Source organism: Nilaparvata lugens, chromosome 12 (genome assembly GCF_014356525.2).
Source record: "Nilaparvata lugens isolate BPH chromosome 12, ASM1435652v1, whole genome shotgun sequence".
NCBI lineage: Eukaryota > Metazoa > Arthropoda > Insecta > Hemiptera > Delphacidae > Nilaparvata > Nilaparvata lugens.
Window position 1 is genome coordinate 26,931,993 of NC_052515.1, and position 19,627 is coordinate 26,951,619.

The 19,627-nt window shown below is 35.7% G+C and overlaps 2 protein-coding genes across 2 annotated transcripts; both read left to right on the plus strand.

The window, feature by feature from the left end:
• The first annotated feature begins 4,349 nt into the window (after window positions 1-4,349).
• Window positions 4,350-5,635, plus strand: LOC111053144 (sarcoplasmic reticulum histidine-rich calcium-binding protein-like). Its single transcript, XM_022339991.2, has one exon. It carries the CDS (start codon window positions 4,350-4,352, stop codon window positions 5,562-5,564), a length of 1,215 nt encoding a protein of 404 aa, XP_022195683.2. The 3' UTR covers window positions 5,565-5,635.
• Window positions 5,636-18,287: 12,652 nt separating this feature from the next.
• Window positions 18,288-19,361, plus strand: LOC111053145 (histidine-rich glycoprotein-like). The gene has a single exon (XM_022339992.2). It carries the CDS (start codon window positions 18,288-18,290, stop codon window positions 19,218-19,220), a length of 933 nt encoding a protein of 310 aa, XP_022195684.2. The 3' UTR covers window positions 19,221-19,361.
• Window positions 19,362-19,627: the final 266 nt, after the last annotated feature.

Consider the following 19,627-nt stretch of genomic DNA (forward strand, 5'->3'; position numbering starts at 1 on the left):
TAGCAGCAATAAAACTCAAAATATACACAGATTTATAACATGACTATGAGCCTAGTAGCCTATGTTGATATTATAATGTATATAAAATTAAATTTCTAAAAATACATGACCATGATTAACAAAACTGTGACTGTTGAGTTAATAAACATTGATAACTATTATTGCTGTTAACACAAATAAATGAAGGTCCCCGCATGGGCTGTGCCTGTGCGCGGGGACCGATTTGCATTGGATTTTGATCAAAGACTGATATAAAGTATCTCTGAAGCTTCCTCTCATGATCAATGAGAAATATGCAATTATCTGAATTAATTGATAATAAAACGATGATAAATACTAAATATCATCATCTTCACTTCAAGGATTAGGTTGTTCCAAACTATTCCGGTACCCATCCTCGGCCTTCCTATACTGTATTTTCCATAATTTAAATAACTGATGATGATTGAAGGTAATCAAATATAGATAATATATAAAAAGATAACAGATAGGAAAACCAATTGATGGAAGAGGTAGAAGAATTCTGGTTTGTCCTTGAATAAGAAACGTATTGACTCTCATGGCTGGGTCTAGCTGGTGATATTACATTAATGATATTTGTGGTAATATTGATTATATTATAATAATGATATAAGGTTGCTTCTAAAGTTACTCAATAGTTTTCCAATTTCATCTTTACACTACTTGGAATAATGGCCGAGAAAACATGTAGTCTCTACGAAAATGTAAGTGAAAGAGTAACTTACAAGTTTATTGATAAAGAACTATTATATTAAGTTTACAAGTCCCTAGAAGAATGTAAGGAGGTGAACATTTGAAGAATGTGTTCAATGAGTGTGCTTGTGCTTCGGTGATGGAGAAGATGAGATATGGATCATCCAACAGTCCCACTTCAAAAGAACAAGATAGTATCGAGGTTGAGTGGTAGAGAGGTCTCAAGTCCTAACTCCGCCCAATAAAGGATTTTTTCATTTTCATAGATTCGTCATTACTAGCGCTAAGGCCACCTTGAGAAAATTGAGAATTTCATCCTACAATCATAATCGGCTTAATATATTTCATCCCGGGCCGGCAAGATATTTTTCTTGGGCAACTCCTATGATTCGGATGGACAAGTTGCTTGTTGGTCCCGGCTGCCTAAAAACTGTCGTTGGATCAAGTTAGAGGCCCTGAGATTGATCAGGTGCGACCTGAAAACACTGACACTAGACCTGAATCATGAAGAGAAGATAGCCTATAAGATAAGAAGATAAGAAGATATCCTATGGTATAGGCATAGCCACCTCTAATACAAGGCCCCGGCCTACGATATTGCAACATCGCAGTGTAGGCCTAGAATCTAATACATGATTGGTGAAAAAGATCATGAAAAATCTGGTGTGGAGCACTCACACAACTTTCCTTGCCGTTATGAAAATTGATCACCTGACGCTAGTGTTCCCGCGCATCTCAACTCTACTATTGAAAAATTTGAGCCAGCTGGTGACAGGGCAATAACGCTGGAGACACACAAAGTCTGCTATCTCTTCATAGTGAAACATTTGATAGAATCAACAGTTGCCAACAGTTTGCAATAATTGTATAATCACATTTTCTGGAATTTCGAGCTTATTTTTAATTTTAGGTGAAAATGTTACAAAACATTAATTGTAGAGATTTTCATGCTCAATATTTTCCACTCGAAATTTTTTGTTCAAATTGTATCTGAAGCCTGATAATTGAGAATCTTAAATCAAACTTTGCATAGATGGGGCGGAGCTCCTGAAATTTTTTCAGATATAGGACTTGTGGCAGTTGATAGAGCTTATCGATGACTATTCTAGGTATAGCTTTAATCAAAATCGTTGGAGCCGTTTTCAAGAAAATCGCGAAAAACCCTGTTTTTGACAACATTTTCGCCATTTTAGTCGCCATATTGAATGGCATTTGATCGAAATTGTTCGTGTCGGATCCTTATAGTGTAAGGACCTTAAGTTCCAAATTTCAAGTCATTCCGTTAATTGGGAGATGAGATATCGTGTACACAGACGCACATACACTCATACACACACACACACATACAGACCAATACCCAAAACAACTTTTTTGGACTCAGGGGACCTTGAAACGTATAGAAATTTAGAAATTGGGGTACCTTAATTTTTTCGGAAAGCAATACTTTCCTTACCTATGGTAATAGGGCAAGGAAAGTATAAATAGATGAGAAAGATTTGAAAAAATACCAGCTGATCTTTTTCACCAATTATGTATTAGATTCTAGGCCTACACTGCGACGTTGCAATATCGTTGGCCGGGGCCTTGTATCAGAGGTGGCTTTGGTATAGGTCGATCATGTTCCAAATTTCAAGCCGATTTCTTGTTAACTCAAGTAGACGATTACTGTTGTCTACTGTCTATCATTACTGTTTTGTAGAGGTGAGAGTGTGAGAATAGCAAAATATGACAGATTACCAGCGGCACATAGCTTCACCAGGAACAACTACTAAGACTATTGGTTTGAAATTAGCAACATGAACGCCCTATACCATGAAATACTCTCTTGTATTATTTTTCTCCATGCCTGAACCAGCCAAGGCACTCTGTATTATCATAATTCATTTGAATTTTGGATGAAATGATGGATGACAGAGGCATGCATAACTAAACATCGTCATCTAATTGCAAGTTCCTTCCCAGCTAGCGAAAAATCAATCATCCTCTCACTATAATATCCTCTACAATTTCATTAATTGATCAACAAACGCTCCGATGTGGATACACGGTTTCGTACCTTTCTTTCCCCGAAGAAAGAATGAGAATTCAATCAATTAACGATTATCGTAACAACGACTGGAGACAGCTATTTCCGGTTTTTCTGACAACTCGCACTCCCCACCCCATTTCACGCAAATCAGCTGCAATAATTACGTAATAATGTGATAGTTCATTGGATAAGGCTTCGGAATGGAGTGAGAAAGAAAAGCTGGTTTCCGGTTTTCCTTTCGAGCTCATCGTTCGATGATGGAGGAGTGTGAAGGAGAAGGGGAAGGACGAGGAGAAGGAGAATGACAAATCGATTGGAAAGGAAGAGATGATCGCCAGAAAAAATAGGATGATTCGAAATTGGTCAACTGGAAGTAGAAAATTAGTTGAAAGTTGATAGGCAGAAACAAGAGAACATAATATGAAGATCATTTAACAAGTTCGAATAGTTAAGAATACAGGTTAAGATAAATTTGATGTAGAAGATAGAGAGAGATAAAGAGAAAAAGTAGAGAAACAGCAGAAGAAGATTTTTCATTTCATTGATTAAAACAAAACAAAATTTCAAGATCAGAGAGAAAGGATGAGAGAGTTCTTCGATAAGAGTTCGTTATCCATGTTTTTTACATGTATCATACTGGCTTACACACTAATTCACATTGGATGACAGTATTGCTAATTATTCAACGATTTTTACAAAGTATGGATAACTAATTAATAGTGAGAATAAAGATTGAATGCAATTTTATTTACGCACATAAATAGACGGTTTTTCAACAAATGGTCGGTTCTCTGAAAAGGATATAAAATAATATCCTTCCCTCATTTCATTCTTACTCACTCTCTCTCACTCTCTCTCTCTCTCTCTCTCTCTCTCTTCCTCTAAGAGAGGAAAATAAATGGAGATAGAAAGGGAGAAAGCGTTACTGAATAAGGGAGAAGCATAGATTAATTGATTGATTAGCTGCATCTATTGAAAAACCTGGGAGGCGATGTTAGGGCGCAGCCGGCCCTCTCTTACACTTAACCCTCGTTACACTCAAAACTTAACCATAGAGGAAGGGAGAGGAAGACAACCAAAAAAGACGGAAAGAGAAGGATTTGCAAAATACAGGAGAAGAAAACGAACTTGATGGATAGAAATAGACGAGTTAAGACTGAACCACACGAAAACGAGAAAAATAACACCGATAAACAAGGAGTGGAAGGGAAACTCAGAGAGTAAATTATTATGCTGAAATAAGTAAAGGAAGAGAGATTCTAACAGAGTTAATGAAAAGAGGAGAGAAAGGAAAACGAGTTGTAGCCCAAGAAGGAAGGTGAAAATTAGTCGAGCAATTAAAAACGTTACAAGAGACGCGTCTGAGCACTGATGAAGCGTGGATGAGGGTCTGTGGTTAAGGGGGGATGGTGCCGTTAGCGGGGGATAGAAGGGGGACCCCGTGATCCGGTTGACGTTAGCCTGGCTTCTGGTGTGAAAGCGTGACACGTCTGACTGTCTTCTGACGCTTGGCTGCATCTCCACACCGGCATCAGTGTTTTTTACGTCTGTTTATATAAAAACTACTCTACTACCGGCTTATTGGTTCAGTTCTCGATGTTAGGCTATGGCAAGCGGAGTAGCAGTGTTCAGGTGGGCGCTTATCGCCTTTTTGTGTGCGCCAAAATGTTCAGCAACAGGTGAAACAGTAGTTGATCTATCGAATGCTTTTGACAGTGTGAACTCAACATCAAATCACAACAAAACCGGTTCGGATCTATCTTCACGTGTGCGGAGGTATGCTACAGAAGCGCTAGATCTCATAGGTAACGAGGAGGTCGACAACCAGTACGAGCCTGAAGAGATTGAGGATGCGGCAGACAGGCGTAACCCAAGGTTTCGTGTTGCGCACCTGATCAAAAAACGTTCAACATCAAAAAACGAGGAATCAGATGACACCCTGATCAAAAATCGTCCAACTCTATCACGACTACCACGAGAAGCTGAAGAATTGGATGATCCCCTCATCAAAAATCGTTCTACTCTATCACGACTACCACGAGAAGCTGAGGAATTGGATGATCTCCTCATCAAAAATCGTTCACGAAGACCTCGGGAAGCTGAGGAATCAGATGATCTCCTAACTGAGGATACGGAACCTGGAGCATCTGAGGTACACGCTGATCAAACCCCGGCAGCCTCCCACAAACATCACAGCCACCATTTCAAGAAAGGAGGAGGACACAAACATAAATCAGAGCATCATTCCAAACATGGTAAGAAGGGTGATAAGGGTTACAAAACTCACCATCATTTCGATAAAGGTGACAAAGGTAAACATCACAAGGACAAACACAGTGGTTTCTATAGTGATCATGGTGGTCATAAGAAGAAACACCATGATGAAGCTGAGAAGTATGGACATCATCATAAGGGAGAAAAAGGGCACAAGGAAGCGAAGTATGGTGAGAAAGGTGGTCACAAAAAGGGACACAAAACTAAAGGATATCACAACAAATTCCACAAGGATGAATATCACAAGGAACACAAGTTCTACGACGACTTCCATAAGGGAGGACACCACAGCAAACACGGGGCGTTCCACGGACACCACGGGAAGAAATCCGGACACCACAAGAAGGGCGGTCACCACAAGTCTGGATACCACGACGACCACCACGGAAAGAAGGGACACCACCATAAGGGCCACTACGAGGATGAACATAAGGGACATAAGGGACACAAGGGACATGAGGAACATCACTCGCACAAGTCTGACTACGGCAAGAAGGGCGGACATAAGGGAGGCAAGAAGTACGGCTACAAGAAGGGTCACCATTGAGCTCCAAGGAATGTCTTGTTTCGTGTTGGGTAGTTCTGACAGGAGTGAAAGTGTTTGGGATGCAGATCTAATGAAAGCCAGATGGAGAGTTCCAGGGGACGGGGGACAGTGTTCATCCTGTTACAATGGTATGTTGACTGAAATAGTATTAAATTACTTGACTACTTCTTGAGTTTCTAAAAAAAGATTTCAATTCAAGAGAGAGTTACTAGAAATTTTCATTGATTTGAGTGATATACTCATATTTTATTATGGTTTTATACTGACTATCGTTCTGTACTGTTACAATAATTATTCTTGCTACAATAGTATGTTGACTGAAAAAGTATTAAAATACTTGACTAATAATCTTTTCCCCAGTTGTTGAATTGAGATTTGGATTGAATTGAATACATTATTTATGAATGCGGTTTGAAACTGACAATGTCTGTTCTGTTCCAAAAACAAGTGGAATCACGTCCTCGTAGTATTATAGTTGAGCAGAGTTTTAAAGATTAGTTAATTGAATTAGAAGAGTTGTATTTCAATTTTGGAAATTATATCAATAATAGAAGTGGAAAATTCTATAAGTGACTGATCTTAATCAATGAAACTATAAATCTTTTCTATTGTAAGAGTTGAGTTATTTCTCTAGAATGATCCACTGTAATAACAGATACATGGATTTTGAAGTTTACTCGTAAATTTGAAATCTAATTATTTTCGAATGACTTTTTTATCTGTTGACGTGGTGAGGTTTGGACAGTAATGTCCACTCGACCACTTAACCACGTTGAGAAATTGTTGAAAAATTGATTACAAACGACTTAATGTAATATAAACGAGCTATTCACATTCTCAATTTCCATATACCTGGATTGAAATCAATAAGTAAATGTTGGCGTGGTAAAATGTTTAAGTTCTGAAAATGACTACGATGTTCCAAGGATTTCATCATAAATAGAATTTTTGAGTAGGATGAATTTGTTATTCGTACCTTTAAACTATGAGTGATAAGAGTCCTTATTTGCAAAATAAATAGTATGTATTCTTGCTAATAGCCTAGTGATGGAAGGTTAGTTTAACTTTGTTATATGCTATCACTATAATTATTGTCTTGAATGAAGAAAAGTGTGAAACTAATAAGAAATTTTTATACTATTGTGATAACTAGTCATAGAAATTTGTATTGGAAGAATCTTAGTTTCAACGCAAACAAAAATCTATACAGTACATGATTGTAAAAAACATTCAATGATTTAGTTCATAATTATGATCTTTATGAAATTACAAGGAATCTTGATGATTTTTAAATCGCATGTATTTGACTGTTTTTCTATGTAGAACTTCCTTGTCTTGCAAAACTAGTATTACTGTTCTTGTCATGAATTAATAGAAATGAGTGAGTTATATTAACATGTTTTAGTTACCACTATATTTATTTGAAACATTTTCATATTGAGTTATTGAAAAATATGTATGACCATTGTTACTTTTTTAATTTGTACCAATTTCTATGAGATCATTTTTTTGATTGAATAAAATTTGGAAAATTATTTGTTGTTGGCTCTGATGATTCAATTTTTTAAGAGTATGTCTCATCATGTGTGAACTAATCACTTATTCCTTATCCTATTATCATTTCCCAATTCCTTTATCGATATCAGAAATGTATAAGCCATGTAAAAATTAACTTTTTCTAAAAAGAATTTATGCATCATATAAGTTAATAAAATTTTGAAATCATAATTCGATGATAATGATGCTCAGTTCTAGGTCACAGGTGAGTATAATAACATTGATAAGAAGCAAACGTTTATCACAATCGTTTATAACAGAATTGATGAAATCAATCAACTGAATTCTATTATTATCTTGGACATCATGGAATTTGATGGACGTTTCATTCATGAATATTTCCACACGGTAAGTGGTATGATTCTTTAAAGTGAATTCTTTTTCAGATCTTAATATTGTTCAAGTCGCCTTAATTATTAGTAATCCAGTATATTGTTTGAACTTGGGAAATGATTCTTATTGACTGGATTAGCAGGTGATGTTTGGAGTTGAACCTTTATGCTCAGAATATTTGAAAGGAGAATGATGAGAGATTAATTTCTTCCAAGTCCTGTATTTGATGAAATTATAAACAAATTACGGAATGGTTAACGACCTCTACGTGATACTAGTTCATGTATGAATATGTGTATAATAGGTGAGAAATAATCAGGTTATATTAAAATAAAAAAAATGTTATGCACATTCTCGATCTATTCCAGGATTGTGAATGAATTTTGGCTGCATGGTTGCATAGAGAGAAGATAGCATAGGATATCTGTGCTGAGCATTATGCTATATTTTCTCCATGATGGAAGGTAGTCATTCAAATCAGAATCTTCCAATAATTGACTATTTGCATAGGAGTTTATTTGTTATTTGAGTAAGAGGAAAATGAAATAACAAGTAATCATTAAAGAGAAAGTTTATGAACAGTTAAATATTCAGTAAGTCTCTTGAAATGTCATATCCCAGGTTACTTGAACATATCCTATACTATTCGTAAAATGCACTTCAATACTGATAGCATCTTCAGAAATGGAATTACAATAATACTTGATTTAAATGTTACTGTACTCAATTCGACAGTGAAAAGTACAACTTCGAAAGTGCAGATTCTAACTGAATTAGAAAAGCTGAATATTGAAGAGTAGCACTTTTATATTGCATCGTTTAGGATGAAAAATATCATAACTTCAATTTTATTTTAGATCTCTGAATATTACATGGAGGTGGAGAGCTCTGAAATTTCAATAACTCATCATCATTGGTGCAATAATGTGATTCCAAACTCAAGATTGTCTTGAAAAGTCCACACTTATTATTTACTACACTATAATAATACCATATACCAAACTTTATTTAATGTATAGAATCTTGTTGGTTCTGTCACATTCATGAGAGAAAAATGATAGATTAATTGACTGGGAGTTTAAAGAAAGTGACTTCCAGGTGAAATTCATGTAGTGATAATATTCTACTTCCAACTCAGTCAAAAAAAACTCACCCACTTCCCAATTTAAGAATTAAATGTTCTTTAATTTCAACATAAATTCACATTTGATCATAAATTGATCAAATTAATAAAAACTTGTAGTACCCTTTCATTAAAACATTTTAAACATGTTAATGTTTTAAAGTTTAAAAAAATTTTTTAATGAATGGGTAGCCTACTACGAGTTTTTATATTGTTTTTATCAATTTGAATAAAGTAGCCCATATAAGTGAAGTGTTTTTATGAATTGATGGAATTACTCATCAACCATTCAAGCGGATTAAATCATCTCATGCGCCTCTCTAAAGCATTCATGCTTCTCAATTGGCATTTCAGCGTCTATTAGCATGAGTTGCCAATATTGTTACTCCTTGTCAATAAGTTTCGAACGAGTAGAATTTGTTATTGAATGGAAACAACTCAATACTGTCAAAACCACTAATTTATTAGAAGAATTCAGTATACTAGTTTCTGTTATCACACTGTTATCAATCTCTAGTAAACTGGAAGCTCAAACATTGAGCAACAGTATAGCCCTACACACTCTTATATACCTATACAAGAGTATAGCCCTATATACTCTTCTATTGGTCATTAGCTGTTAACCAATAGAGTTTGAGCTGTACTGTCATAGGCCGGGGCTTGGAACGCCTAAGTATTCCAAATATAATATAGTCATGGTTTAAGCATTCTCCAGTTCAATTTTTTGAATTTCAGCTTACCAGAGATTGAAAGTGGATTCACAACCAAAACAAGTATTATAAATTGTTTTAATAAATTAGTAGCTTTGACAATATATAGTCGTTTCCATTCAATATCTATCATCTATCACAACAGCACAGAAAGTTCGTAATAATTTCTGAATCCTATGTGTCCAATTTCCGTTGATCAATGAACACCATTGATTGAAACAAATCCATTAGAAAATTTAGAAAGTACCAGCTTCCTCTAATTTTTGGGCAATGACTAATTTTATGTACTCACACAATTGCAACATCATTTTTCGCCCTAAAACTTAAATGTTATCATGCTTCACTTAACAATTCATTCCCATCAATGAATGGAATAATCTTCACTTAACAATTCATTCCCATCAATGAATGGAATAATCTTCATTGGAAAATGTTATTCATTACAATGTATGAAGAACTAGACTTTTCCTACTTCTTATTGATTTTAAATTCAAATGATTAATATTTCCATGAAATATCGAATCAAATAGGATAGTCAGAATGCAGTCTATTTATTTATTTATTTATTCATATATTTATTTATTTATTATTTATTATTATTTATTATTTATTTATTTTTTATTTATTTATTATTTATTTATTTATTTATTCATTATTTATTTTTTATTTATTTATTATTTATTTATTTATTATTTATTTATTTATTTATTTTTTATTTATTTATTTATTCATACAATTACAAATCATAATGAATATGATCTGGATAGAACAACAGGCATAGCTCAAAACTATTCTGTTCCCAAATTTTGATAAATTATAAAATGTCCGAAAAAATAGGTTATGTTCTTACTGAGGAAAGTTAAAGTTCAATTTCTGTCCAAAAATATATATGAGCTAGAAATTTTGAATCTACAATGTTTAAAATACCAAATTATAGTCATATATTGCACTTAATATCACCGCACTTTGAATAAATAAAGTTATTTCAGAACATTTTGAAGCCAAAAATATACACACAACTTTCCACTAGGCACAAACGCTGAATTATTATTCTAGACAGTCTACAATGCTAGAAAGGTGTTATTATATTTTCTACGTGATTCAATAAATGAATAATAATTTTATATGAGTTCAAATACTGGAAAAAACCAAAAACTTATAAAATACTTTATTCCTTCAAAATCCAGATTCTGGAACATTCTGAATAGGTAACTACATGTCAAAAGGATGAGTGATCGATCGTTTCAGATATATGTCATGAAACTAAGAACTCAATCGGTATATTTATTTATATTTGAAATGAGTGATCGTTTCACAAATGTCGTGAAACAAAGAAATCACTCACAGTATATTTGTTTCAATTCAATTTATTCACAACACACAAATTGATAATACAATGAGGAAAACAAAATGAAATATTCACAATAATAGTGATGTTACAGTAGATATAACACAATTAAAAACAAGACAAATTGCTAAAATAATGTAATGTGTGCTGTGAAAAAAGAGGGAAAAATACCTTGCCAACTATGTTTTTTCATGTTATAAGCAGGTGAGGTGGAACAGAAATGAAAAAGGTGTCATGGAAGAAGGTAGAAGGTAGAAGATTGAAGTGGAAGAATGTATTATTTATTTATTCATAGATGATAGGTACAATCCATATATCTATTAATTTGTGAATCACTCATAGTGAATGAATTTATAATTTGTGCACTGAAAAGTCAAGCTTAATGATTTACACATCATCTCTCTCAAACTCTATTCCGCCAATTCGTGGAATCCCCGTAGCCAGTGGGTACTTTAACGGCGATTAAATTAATTGGAATTTCGAAGCTCACGTACCGAATTTGCATGCAACAGTATATAATGCAATCAGGCTCAAATGGCCGCGAATCGGTAGCATTTATGGTGCAGATTTGTATGACAGAGCCACTGGCTGCAATCCCTTCTATATGAGAGGTCCACGTTATAATGGCAGTATTTGGTAAACATTGGCGTTGCTATCCTTGTCTATCATTCGACAAAGCAGATAGCGCTATCGCCTTCTGGCTCCACAAGGTTGCCAGATCGGGTTTTAACAATGTAGAAATATATTTAATCAACAGATTATTGACCGAGCGAAGTGAGGTCTAAGATTCAAGTCGACGATTTGGCATTTCTATTAATGTTTAAATGTTTATATGTTTTTATGTTGCGCATTTACGGCGAAACGCGATAATAGATTTTCACTTTGAACAATTAATTACGACATAGCAGTCAGGTATTTATAAATAAAAGCTATTAGCTTCTACTTACATTAGTGTAGCGCTTTCGGACACTAGTTCCTTCATCAACACTGGCTGTCACTTCCGTTGTTGAATACATGTGGTTATTAAGCAGCGTGGGTTGTGGGAGTCTCTTTTAGTGTGTTTGTATATTTCAAATTGTTCCAAGGTGTTTAGTTCAGGTCCTTTTTTTTCTGATTGGAGGTCTGGTGGATAAGGGTGTCTGATGTAGTTGGTTTTCTGTATATATTGAAACTGTGCTGATTGTTCATATTTTTTGTGATTGTTAGATCTAGGAAGTTGAGTTTCTTTTCTGTTTCATACTCTGCTGTGAACTGGATGTTGTTGTCTATTTTGTTCATGTGAGTACGAAAAAGTTCACATTGTCTTTTGTTTCCTCTGTATAATAGAATTATGTCATCAACGTATCTGTGCCAGTATATGATGCTTTTTGAATGTGTGTTATTTTTGATGATCTTTGTCTCTTCAAGGTCTTGGAGGTATATCTCAGCAATATGCTAGAAATTGGGGAGCCCATTGGTAGTCCTTCTGATTGGTGGTAGTATTGTTGGTTGAATGTGAAATAATTTTGTTTAGTTATTATGTGTAAACTTTCTATTATTTCATTGATCATTTCTGGTGTTGTTTGTTTTTGTTGTAATTTCTTCTTAATTATGTCTATGGTTTTTTGTACTGGGATGTTTGTGTACAGGTTTACAATGTCAAAGGAACAGAGTGTAGAGTTATAAGGTATATCTAAGTCCTTTATTTTTTCAATGAGGTCTGTGCTGTTCTTCAGATGTGTTGGGCTGTCAATGCTAATATGCTGTCTTAGTAGTTTGTCTGTGTGCTTTGCTAGTTTGTAGGCTGGTGCATTTCTGTAGTTGACTATCGGTCTGATTGGGATGTTGGGTTTGTGAATAGATTTTCATGAAATTTGACAGGTATGTTCCTTTTTAAATTGCGCGTCGACGTATATACAAGGTTTTTGGAAATTTAGCATTTCAAGGATAATATAAAAGGAAAAAGGAGCCTCCTTCATACGCCAATATTACCGCAAAAATCAGACTATAGAATTATTCATCATAAATCAGCTATCTAGTGGACTTTAATACTACCCGTTCAAAAACATCGAACATCTTGAAAATTGTATCTTTCCATCAACGTTGTAGACAGTTGCAGCCAGACCTGACAACAGCGCTCACACTCACATTCCGGGACGACACGTCACGGTACGATAGGACAGAAAGCTCTATATTTATTTAGGATTTTTTCTAGACATTTTAAATTGATAAACTATTTATACTATTGATTTTTAACTATTGAGAAAACATAACAACAGGTCAATGTAAGTTACTGAGCGCGAGGTCTACTGTTCACAGAACTACTAGTAAGTAGTGTGGTTCGTTTTGGTTCTAAAACTGAACTGTTTATTTCTGTAAAATCAACAAATTTCAATGATAGGGATAGTGAAGCTGATGTAACAGCTGGGTTTACTGACTGCCCCCCCCCCCCCAGTCATCACTATCCCTGCAACAAACATAAAAACAAAATATAACACATCAGATAGACCGATATCAGCTATCCTCTAAAGAAGGCAGTGTGATGACAGATAATCGGCAATACATTTTCTTGATGAATGAAACACAATTTAACATTTCAAACAAGAATGAACAGTTAATCTAAATTTATCAGAATAAATTTAGGAGAGGAATAGCACAAGGTTACATTATTTTTCTTTCCCTATCATATTTTTTATGATGTACTTATTGTATAATTCAATAATCAATAAAGAGTGATCTACAACCAGTTAATATAACATCAGATAGACCGGTATCACCTCTTCTCTATAAAAGGCAATGGCATGACAGAGAATCGGAAACACTGTTCTCCTATCTTTCTCCACTGCCATTATAACGTGGACCTCACTATATGTCCCTGTACGTAACCATGCGATTTTGGCTTTAAAAGCGCCAATATATCTGATTTCCGACGTTCAAAATCGGTCTAATTGTATTCGATTAGTGACTTCCAATGAATTAAACATGAGAGTCATGAATCATACAAATTAATGATGAATGATGTTCATGCTGATAAGATGATGATCATGATGATGCTGATGGACATGAGAAAGAGTGATAGAAGGAGGAGAAGAACCAGAGAGGCGAGAAGGTTGAGAGAGGGAGGAAGAATAAAAAAAAGAGTATGATGATGATAATGATGATGTTGTTGATGATAATTATAATGTTGTTGATGATGATGATTATGATAATGATGATGTTGTTGATGATTATGATGATGATAATGATAATGTTGTTGATGATGATGATGATGATGATGATGATGTTGATGATGCTGATTGACTTGAGAAAGTAAAAGAAGGAGGAGAAGAACGAGTGAGGAGAGGAAGGTGATATGATGGGAAAAATATAAAAACAGTATGAAGATGATGATGATGATGATGTCGATAATGAATGATGTCCATCCTGCTCATATCATCGGCTGCAAAAGCGAATGTCAGGTTTTAATTCACGTGATTGGCGCACATACAAATTACAAATTACTCTACTATTTAATTGAGCGTCAACTGTATCCTCTATCGTTGTAATTGGTGTACGAATACATTTGATGCAGACGATATTTTTTTAATTGATTCCCTGTTTCTACTGACTCATTATTTCTCACATTCTCTCTCTGTCATACCTCTTATTATACCTCTGTAATAGAGAGTTGAGTGTAGGAGAGGGCCGACTACGCCCTAACTTCGCTCTCTAGGAAAAATAAAGGCAATCGTTTCATTATATTCCATTCTTATTCATTGAATTCCACTTCCCTATTGTAGATTGAGAATATTGTAATGATTATCTCATATTCCACCATACCTATATCGGATTATTTCCCAGACAGATTCCCTCTTTCTATAATCTCTATAAATGTGAAGTATATTCTCTCTGTTCTTCCCATTCTTCTCTTCTCTGTTATTCCTGTATTCCCAGTTTTTCATCATTTGTTGACTTTTCCAGATTCTCTCATGAATTTTGAAATAAGTTGAGGAGACTTGAGATATTGTCAAGAAATTCACTTGATTTTAATCAAAATTATTATTATTTTCACAGGAGCATGCTTTCGTGTGTGCTCACACACCATGATGATGTGTGAATTTTTGGACAATATTTTGACAATGGAGTGGATTTTTATCAATATCTCAAATCTCTTCAATAATGGACGATTCCACAACATCAATATTCACTCTACAAACTTGATCTTTGTAATTAAAGTACGAGATAGATTTCCCAATGAGTTAATTTCCCCTATCCTTCCCAGCATCTACGTACAAACCATCAGCTTTCGATATTACCCTCGAAAAGGTACATGATCTAAAGCTGATGGTTTCTTGATCCATTCCGAGCTGCGATGTATTAACACACTTTTTGACTGCATGTCGTGTTGAAATACATAGAAAAAAGTGTGTCAGTACATGATTTCTTCTCCTAGTACATGTAATACTTATAATAATAGGATTATTTTCCTATTTCCTATTTCCTTAGGGAATAGGGAATCCACGAATGACGCATCATCACAATATCTGAACTACTAAACTGATTAACTTGAAATTTCGCATAATATAGATTCTTAATTCAACGAGGATGGTTATAGGCCTATTTTAAATTCTTCAAACTGGTATTTCAGGAGGGACAGTATCGAGGATAGTATAGCCTAGTGGTCGCCAAACAGTCGATCGCGAGCTACCGGTAGCTCGTGGGGTGGTTTTTGGTAGCTTACAGAAATGCTTGGGTTGTCAACCATGCATTGAGAAACATGGCTACAAAATTTTGCATTTCTGACAGATATAACTGATAAGTTGAATGATTTAAATTTTCAGTTTCAAGGAAAGATGAGGACATCGGTGGAATGATTTGAACTGTAAAATCGTTTTCCAAGGAGCTTGAGATGTGGTAAAAGAATGTCGTCTAGTTTGAATATAAACACTTTTCCAGTCTGAAGAAAATCAATGACGAGAGAAATCCTTCACAGCACCTCAGCATAACCAAGAATACGTTACAATTCAGACTTGAGACAACAGTTTAATCAACGATTTCAAGATTTTAAAAGCATATCGAATATGGTACAATTCGTCAACTCTCCTTTTGTAGAGATCGATGCAGAAGATTTTGCAGTTTGTGTTGTAAAATATTTTGGTGGAGACCAGGCTTCAGTTGAAATGGAATTTGTGGATTTTTAAAATGATCTTGTCTCTCAGATCACTTTCTACAACTTTCTCTACTCTAATATTCCTTGGTAGCTCACTAGAAGATTTATAAATGCCATTCTAGCTCACATGCTCATAAGTTTGGCGACCACTGGTTTAGCCTATAGTCTATACACTATTCTTGAGATAGTATTCACCATCAATTATCATTATTGTTAGGAAGATTCGATTATCATTGTGCTGTTAGGAATGCTTATCTCCAACAGATAATAAGAAATGATAAACACTGTGTAATTTTCTTCCAGTGTAGTGATCAATAATATTGAGAGATTTAATGTGAATAGGCCTACTCGGAAGTTATGATATAAATTTCAATAGTAATTTATCCAGAAGTATTATCATGAATGATAAATTCATTAATTGAGTGACTGTTATAGATTTTTTGATTCTAGACTCTTATATTATCTATTTGACTCAAAATTTGCTCGTTTATCTGAGTATCGAGGAGCGTAAATTGTATTTTGAAAAGTGAAAGTGACATAACCAACATTTTGATTTCGATAGTATAGTATAAATTGGAAATGGGACAGTTTTGGGCATGAGCCTGTTGTGCCTTTCCTCATGTTAAGTATTTGTACACAATGTGATAAATAAATTTGTAACAAGTAGTATCCAAAAATAAATCCAAAAATCTTCTTCAAAAAATTCTTCCAAAAATCAATTTGTCCCAAATGGATTATATTTGCTCAATTCACGCATAAGATAATTTATAACTGGATTCAGTTTCATTCATCCAAATAAAATTGTATCCAATCAACTCCTTATGATATACTTCTGCAGATAAACCTACAGATAACGATAAACCAACTACTGCATTGAAACAGGTCACTTACAAGGGCAACAAACTAGTAGATTTGATGGTAACTAAACGCCTCTAAACAATAAATTGGATTTATTCCATTGTTATCGAATCCACGATTGATTGAATACGGGAGGAGTAATTGATCATTGAAAGATAGTCACACGCATTCTGGGTAACAAGCTTGATAAATAAATTGATTATACCAGTTATTCTCTAAACAAAAAATACACGGATTTTCACTGTCACCAGAGCCACGACTGATTAGGTACATTGATCGGAATCCCTGAAGATACACACGAATTTTAGGTAAAGGCCAATAGGCGTTAAAAGCCTGATGAATTGATAATAACTTGTCTCCTCTCCTCAAAGGATAACGTGTATTCAGTTGACAACTTCACGCTGGATGAAGAAACACAATTGAAATCGGATTGCACAATACACAACTGCTGTTAAAATGCTAACAACCCGTGGATGCATTGACGGTTGTTTGGCTGCAGGCATTCGTGAATGAAATCGGGTCATTTACAAAGTCATTCACTCGTTTAAATGCACTCGTTTAGGCGGGCTTTTTTGCATCCTGGGCACGGGGCCTGCTCATATTGACACTAGTAGTTTTCTACAATGGATGAGAGAGATGGATGAATGGGAGAGAGTGGGTGAGTGACAGAGAAGGGATGAGGGAACGATCAGGTACTGAGAGACAGAGAAGAGTTGAGAAGAGGGAATGATCAGAAGAGTGAAAGAGGAGGAGAGGAGGAGATAGTGTGAGAGACAGAGATGAAAAGAGGGAGGGACCGTTCAGATGCTGAGAGAGAGTAAGAGGAGAAGGGGGCATGATAGTGTGAGAGAAAGAGATGAAAAGAGGGGAAGATAGTGTGAGAGAAAGAGATAAAAAGATAATGGTGAACGATCAGATGCTGAAAAAGTGTGAGAGGAGAAGAGGAAAGGATAGAGTGAAAGACTGAGAAAGAAGAGAGGAGAGAATGATTAGGTCCTGAGAAAGATAAAGAGAGAGTGACATTGAGAAGGGGGGAAGATAGTGTGAGAGAAAGAGATGAAGAGAGAATGATGATCGATCAGATGCTGAGAAAGTGTAAGAGAAGAGCGAAGAGAGACTGAGTGACTGAGAAAAGAAGAGAGGAGGAAATGATCAGGTCCTGGAAGAGAGAAAGAAAGTGAGAAGAAGAGGGGAAGCTAGTGTGAGAGAAAGAAATGAAAAGAGAACGGTGAACGATCAGATGCTGAGAGAGTGCGAGAATAGGAAAGGAAAGGATAGAGTGACAGACTGAGAAAAGAAGAGATGAGAAAATGATTGGATCCTGAGATAGATTGAGAGGGGAAGAGCGTATAAGAGACAGTGGGTGTGAGTGAGAGGAGAAGTGGGAAAGAGCGTGTGATAAACAGAGAGAACGATCACCTGCTTATCAGTTGTTCTCGTGAGCGGTGTTCCAGAGAGTAGCTTCATGCCACCTTCACAGACGACAGCGAATTCTATTGAAAATGGAATATCTGGAGCAGACACAAATGGTTGTTGACAGTAATTAAGGCTGGAAAACAATACCAGCCCATGAAAGGGTACACAGTGGAACACCTAGTGGGGGAATAGCTTTTAAATACTTTTCTCACTTCGACAATCCATCAAATTTGTAGATGTCTTCGATGAGATGTGGCTTAGTGCTGTAGGTAAATCACTTCTAGTTTATCACGTTTTAGTATGTACGGTTTCGGGTGAGAAAAATGTTACAAACAACAATAACAACAACGTTATCAGTAGTGTATGGAATGATACAGTATCTCCAGTGGAGTTGTTAGGGTTAGGTTCTGGAGACTATGGACTTCCTAGAGTGAATAGTGATGGAAATTCTACAAACTCCGGGTCAAAGTTTGATCAGGCGTCTGCTCCAGGTCTGGTAGCATCGGGCTCTGATGTTGTCCCATTGTTGGCACATGTCGAGGATCTAGTCCCAGCAGCTTCCAAGCATTGGAGCAAGGGTGGAGGGGAGGAGCATCACTCCGATCACCATTCCAAGCATGGACACAAGAAGAAGAAGGGATACCATGGGGAACATCACCATCATAAGGGTAAAAAAGGGCACCATGATAAAGGAGGTCATAAAAAGCATCATAGTGAACATGGGGGTCACAAGAAAAAGTACCACCACAAGGATGGATACCACAAGGAGGCACACAAGGGGGAGAAGGGTCACAAGGGACACAAGTACCACGACAAACACAAGTACAAGAAGGGACACCACACAAAGGGCAAACACGAGGTGCACAAGTTGGACGAATACAAGAAACACAAGAAATTCTTCGACGAACACCACGATGCCGGACACCACAAGAAGGGCGGCGGATACCATAAGAAGCACGGACACAAGAAGGGTGGACACTACAAGAAGGGTCACAAGCATTCCGGTTACCATCACGACCATAAGGGCAAGAAGGGCAAGCACCATAAGGGCAGTCACCATAAGCACCATAAGGGCCATAAGAAGGCAGGAGGTCACGACGAGAAGTGGAAGCATCATTCTGATTATGGAAAGAAGGGAGGTCATGAGGAACACAAGAAGTGGGGATTCAAGAAGAAGGACTGATGAGGTTTGTCTGCAAGTTCCAGGTTTTGCTGAGACCTTCAATAGTGTTGGTTTGGTCATCAATTTGAAGACACCTGAGGTATGTACACAGTTCTAAGATAATGAAATGTGCATCAGGATGAGATCGGAGTTCATCCAACATTTTTCCGATAAGCTCCTCTAATTTTTTGTAATGATTTGTTACAAGTTGAGAAATTTCAATTGTTGAGCTCTTGTAATTTGTTCTGCTGATTTCAAGTTTGTTAATTTTGTTTTTGATTATAAGAAACAATTTTTTCTCTAGTTTCTGTTATCAGAAATATGACTGTGAGCTAGGTTTTTCTAGGGGAATTAAAACTTTTCACTAGCCAGTTCGGCAGTTGTGATTTGAAAGCAACAATTCTCTGACTGGGGAGTTATAATATTGT